This window comes from Rhinichthys klamathensis, unplaced genomic scaffold, assembly GCF_029890125.1.
Source record: "Rhinichthys klamathensis goyatoka isolate OS25496 unplaced genomic scaffold, OSU_Roscu_1.1 h1tg000196l_1, whole genome shotgun sequence".
In the NCBI taxonomy this organism is placed as follows: Eukaryota; Metazoa; Chordata; class Actinopteri; order Cypriniformes; family Leuciscidae; genus Rhinichthys; species Rhinichthys klamathensis.
Genome location: NW_026606722.1, coordinates 7701501 through 7707500, shown reverse-complemented (window position 1 = coordinate 7707500; position 6000 = coordinate 7701501). Strand labels below are relative to the sequence as shown.

Genomic DNA, 6000 nt, shown 5'->3' with positions numbered 1-6000 from the left:
TTGTAATAGTTTCAATGGTCAAAGTCATCTGTTGTCCTCTCAGATACCTTTGGGGTCTGATTCGAGAGGATGTTTCTGGAAAGCATTAGGTTTGTGCTGCTCCGTGCGTTTTTGAAGCGGTGGGATACACTTTCAACAGCAAAACGGTTGATTTGCTTTGTGAGCTGTTGAAAGCTCTTGTGATAAATGAATGCAGTTGTGCTTCATTTATCAGGAAAAGTTGCCGCATAAGTCACTTTTGAAGTGCTTTTGAGAGTTTCCCGTTTTGCATTTGATGTAGTCTATAACCGCTTTGATGAAACATGGGCCGAATATTAAATATGACCAAGAAAGGTCAAACTTTTTGTTTGATTCAAAGTCAAAGTCATGTCGTTAATGCATTGGTCCGTTTGAGGCTTTCAGCTAGTTAGTTTTGATCAAGTGGTCTATTATAAATTTATTTTAGATAATGATAAAGTGTTTATGATAGTATGGTGACTATTGAATCACAGTTGTTGTTGTGTGTGTGTGTGTGTGTGTGTGAGAGAGAGAGAGCGAGAGAGAGAGAGAGAGAGTTGCCAGCTGTGGCGTTTTATCATGCATGCCTGGTATTTGGATTTCAGCCTCTTGAGACTAGAGAAGCTTTACTGGTTTAGTTAAAAAGAGTCTGTTTTTCACCAGTTCACATACTGACCAGTTTTACCATTTTCTGATCAGTCTAGGTGTCTTTAACTACTATAAACTTAGATACAGTGTACTTAATGTGTTCATGTTGTATTGCAAAACACTTTTGCTGCTATTGTGGTGGGGTACAGGTATGGAACGGGACAGGTTTGGTGGTAAAACATATGTACACATTCAGTGCATAATAACAAATGATGAACTTATATTTTAGGACTTAGGATTTAAATATGATTGCAGAACATAAGCTCTGTGACCAACAAAAGTTTATGACTCTTAAATGTTTTGTTCATGTAATCTTCACAAATGAAACTTTTATGAATTTTGAAGCCTACATACAATCAGCAGAAGTAAAAAGCTAAACTTGGGCTATAACGTAAATTCTTTCAGTCTTTATTTAAAAAACTTTTACCATGAAAGTTTGAGCTAGAATCGTTTGCAAGAGTGTGATTATAAACACTATAAGGCTGTGAAAGCGCACTAGTGAGTGAGTTTACACATCTGCTCGTTATGATGGTTTAAATTCTCCGACAACCTCTTCAATCCCATTTAGCCACTTGTTAGCAATCACCTTTTTCAAGACAAATAAAAGCTTTAACAAATCACAAGGGGGTGTTATGAAATATTTAATGTCGTAGAATAAAACATGAAAATGTCTTGAGCTTGTGTTCACCACAGACCTTATTTCAGCCATTTAACCAAAAACTCATTGAGTTCAGGACGATAAAACCTGTAGTGCTACAATATAAAGTCGTTTCCCTATAAAAATACTTCATTCCTGCAGCTCTCAACTGTCAGAATCGATCATAGAGTGTGGCGTGATGCTAAATGTCGGTGTTTACGTGCATCTGTACAGCCTGCATGTGTGATGCTGCCTGCTGGCTTCATGTTGAACGGTAGATGTGTTATCAGTCATGATCAATGCGAGTGTGTGTCATGACACATGATGCTATCTGCCGAGATCTGTGTTCAGCTGCCGCTGGCTGACTGATGTGTCTTTGCTAGAACACACACAATGGCCACACAAAGACATCTACATCTGTGTGTTTGTGTGATTAACATCACCAGTGTATCCCAGACTATGACACACAGGGCTAGGAGTGGGTGAAGATAAGTACTTCTGATAAACATGTTTAAAATGAAGTGAATTCACATATAAGAGATGCCAACTGTGAAAATCTCTACAATTGCATCTGTTCCTGAAATATTTTGCATTTGCATGATGTTTCATCCACACCAATAGGTGTCAGTATAAAGTTATATAGGCCAGAGAGTGATACACATAGATACACAAATTACTAAAAGGGTTAGTTCAAAGGGGGTAATCCATCGACCGGAAGTTGAAGCCGGCCGGGTGCCGCCATGTTGTAGCAGACCTTCACTTGCGTTAGCATTTCCATTGACTCCCATTCCGTAATTACCGTACAGACAGGAGGAGAAGCTCGCAGGCATTTGGGGGGACGTCCCGTCAAGGGAGAAGCCCATAGATAATGAGTCCATAAAAGCAACGGAATACTTACTCCTGCTCACTCACGCCAAAGAACTCTTTGCTCAAGTTCCCCGTCTCTGCAAGATTAACGTTGGCAATTTTCACGCACAGCTACTAGAAGATTAACGTCTGTCAGACAGGTTGCTCACGTCATCAAGCTTAGTTTGAGTCGGTTTGAGTCTGCGCCTCAGGAACGGAAGTGCTCAAAAATCGCTAAAAATGGGCTTCAACTGTCTCAACTGAGTTCCAACGAGATGGCTCTGTCCACTTCTTATACTGTCTATGGTTAGTTCACCCAAAAATGAAAATCCTGTCATCGTTTACTCACCCTCATGCCGTTCTAAACCCATGAGACTTTCGTTCATCTTTGCAACACAAATGAAGTTATTTTTGATCAAATCTGAGCGATTCTGTCCCTCCATTGAAAGCTACGCAACAACCACTTTGACTAGGGCTGCTGCACGATTAATCGCAATTAACATGAAATTACACTTAAACCGATTTGGCTTAGCGCGATGATGAAATCGCAAAGGCTGTGATTTATATTTTATGCGCAGCTTGTCAGTGAAGCACGGCTTTGTGATCAGTAGAAATTCTGCTCCATTTGAAAGCATTGTGAGTTTTGACTCGTGCATTTGAAGAAAGCAACATGCATCAAAAATCTTTCCAATCATGAGAAGCATTTATGAACCTCTTGTCCAACAATAGACAACATTTAATAACATGTTTTTACTCCCAAAAACAGTTGAAAACATCCTTCTGTGAGATTATGTGGCTTCTTACACAGAATAAGGCACACAACATATTATTTCATAGTATTCTATACAGTGATAAAGGCTATGTCGATTAGCACTGTAGTATAAATATACTTTATTATCATGAAAATACCCGAGAAGGCTTGAAGAACTCCGATATATTGTCGAGTATTAAGTATTAATTTTATGAAGAGACACAATCGCTATATGCTGAACAGATTTAATTTAGGATTTTATTCCTTCGATAAAAACTGAAAGAATTTGTCGGAAGCTTATTGGTGGTGATGTTGAGGTCATGTGACCGTGGTGTAGTAAGTTTAGAGCCTACATTTAGCTTTTTACTTCAGGCGATTGTATTTAGACATCAAAATTAACAAAAGCTGTGTTTATTTGTGAAAATGATCTTGATGTACAAAACGTGTAAGTATCATAAACTTTTGTTGATCACAGAGCTTATTTTTTTGCAATAAGGAATAATCCTATTGGGTTTTTGTCGAGGGAACCAGTGTGATGCTAACTTCCGGGTTGGCCTACAAATTTATGTAATCCCTGCACCACTCTATTGTACTGATTCTTTTTGTTCTTTCTTCCACAGCCAAGCCAAATGAAGGCGACCATTCTCTGAGCAGTGACTCTGGACTCTCCAGCTCCTCCCAGTGGACTGGAGGACAAGCCTCTGGGCTCACAATCAGCTACAGCTCTGAGGAGCATACTCAGCTCCACAGAGGTAACCCTGGGCTCAGAATGGAGGAGGAACAACCTTCTCCAGGCATTCCGAGACATGACCCTATATCCAGTCAAGCTACATTTGATCATTCCAGTCATTTAAACGGTAAAGCTATGTTCATAGAGCGGGAGACGGACATTATAGATGATGACGACGACATCGCCACCCCTAATGATGCCATTGCTGCTGTTTCAGACTCTAAAGACACACGATCTTTAAAGGAACTGTCTGGTTTTTCTTCAGGTGAATGTCAGAACTCTATCCAATCAGATGATTGTCAAACTGGAGCTCCTCCTGCCATATTTAGAGATAATGTGAGTTCCTCAAACACACTCATACACTCATCAGTACCTGCTGGATATCAGACACATATATGGGTGAAACAGCAGCAGTCGGTGTCACAGTCCACCTCTTACACGCACACTCCATCAGACAGACTGAAACACGAGGAGACGGAGCTCCAAAGAGGTGCAAGCAAACCTTCACTACCAGACAACGGCTTTCCAGAGGCGCAGTCAGAGCCAGAGAAGGACGATGAGTTTGCAACACTGGCTTTGGATATAGATCAGTCAATCGAACAGCTCAATCAGCTGATCCTGGACCTTGATCCTGACTTTGAGCCAATCCCCACACAGGCAAGGAGTCACATGACCCGCTCAGCCTCCCTTCACACCAATGTAAAGACGCACTCAGGTGGAAGGGTTGAATCCCACCAATCAGGTTAGAGCAAATCCTCATACATTCACCAATACTAAATCCATTTACTGATTTCAACTGACCAGCATCCACTTACAGTCACTTTCGACATCCAGTGTAGACACAGTGTTCATTTTATATATATATCTTTTTTTTTTCTAAACCTAAAACCCATAGCATGCTGTCAGTTATCAGCAGCTGTTTTCAACATTGATAATAATACGAAATGTTTTTGGTCATCAAATCAGCATATTAGAATGATTTCTGAAGGATCGTGTGACACTGAAGACTGGAGTAATAATGCTGAAAACTTTAATTTGTAATATTATACAATACAATAATTACTAAATTAATTAATACAATATTACTGTTTTCATTGTCATTTTAATCAAATAAACGCAGCCTTGGTGAGCATAACTCACTTTCAAATTCTTTCAAAAACATATAAATGTTGCACCCGACCCCAAACTTTTGAATAGTGTGTATGCACATAAGCATATATATTACCATCGCATTTCAATTATATATATGCTTTTTTGTAGCTTTCAGTGGCATTTTTGTCTTGTTCACTGGTTAATTTCTGAGTCTGCAGTCTAGTGACTGAGTTTGAGCTGATGTTTCCATTGAGGTTTCTATTGGCAGGGGCCTAAATTATGTTAATAAATGCACACAAGTAACATACAATGGTTCTCTATGTGCAGCTCCTGACAGGTTTTCTAAAGAAAATAAAGTCCTGCCTTTCATTTCAGTGAGTGTGTGTGTGTGTAAGTGTGACTGTTTGAATGTATAAACATCCAGGTCTAGTATGGAGTGCTTGCATCTTGCAAATGTAACCACTGAGCTGCCTTTTTGTTTGACAATCATATATCTAGTTGATATATGATTATCATCATAACTTAACACTGCCGTTGACAACTATTTAGTGACTTCCTAATAATGTTATATTGACTGCTGCTCTTTACCAAACACATCTGTGATGCAGTCTCCCCATGAACTCAATGCTCTGGCTTCTTTGACCTCAGCAGACTGAAGGGGTCTTGTTGCTTTTGAAGTGTGTCCCCTGCCTTGCATGTGTCTCCTGTCTATTCTTTTAGAAGATCCTTTCAGCAGCCCATGTCAGAGCAGCTCTGGCACCTGGAATGGAGTCCTTTAGTTGAGTGGTGAATTCATCCTGTTGAACAGAAATCTATGCAGTGTTATTATTACTATAGTATGTCACTAGATATATGCCCTGTGGTGTGTGTGTGTGTGTGTGTGTGTGTTTGAATACACATGTGTAAGGGCTGAGGAATGCTTTTGAAGTGAGCGTATCCTGACACACAAAACATGTTGTCTTTCCCCATCGCTGAGTCTTGAGGATTTTTAAAGTGATAGTTAACAGAGCCTGTACTGTTGGCCATTTGTAATCAATTATTACCATGTTTTATAGTCATGAAAAACTGGGATCCAAAGTAGTTTTTTGTTTTAAACCTGAAAATAATCAAAGTTTAGGATTAAAAAGATTAGATATTAAGAAATATTATGTAAAATGAATAGGAATTTTTAAGACTCTGGATTGTCACTTATCAAATAAGTAAATTCGTGTTATTGATAATATGAGTCTTTGTACAGACAGTCAGATTTTTTCAAGATTCACTCTGGATGTCAAACATTTCTAGTGAAGATGATTCATT

General features: G+C 39.1%; 1 protein-coding gene across 2 annotated transcripts in view; it reads left to right on the top strand.

Moving 5' to 3' along the window:
* The window catches only part of si:ch211-191a24.3 (tensin-3), a 51934-nt gene that overhangs the window by 23609 nt on the left and 22325 nt on the right, over positions 1-6000 (top strand). For both annotated transcript variants that reach the window (XM_056262811.1, XM_056262810.1), the window contains exon 13: positions 3500-4351. In XM_056262811.1, the coding sequence (XP_056118786.1) occupies positions 3500-4351 (852 nt within the window). The remainder of the gene's footprint in view (positions 1-3499; positions 4352-6000) is intronic.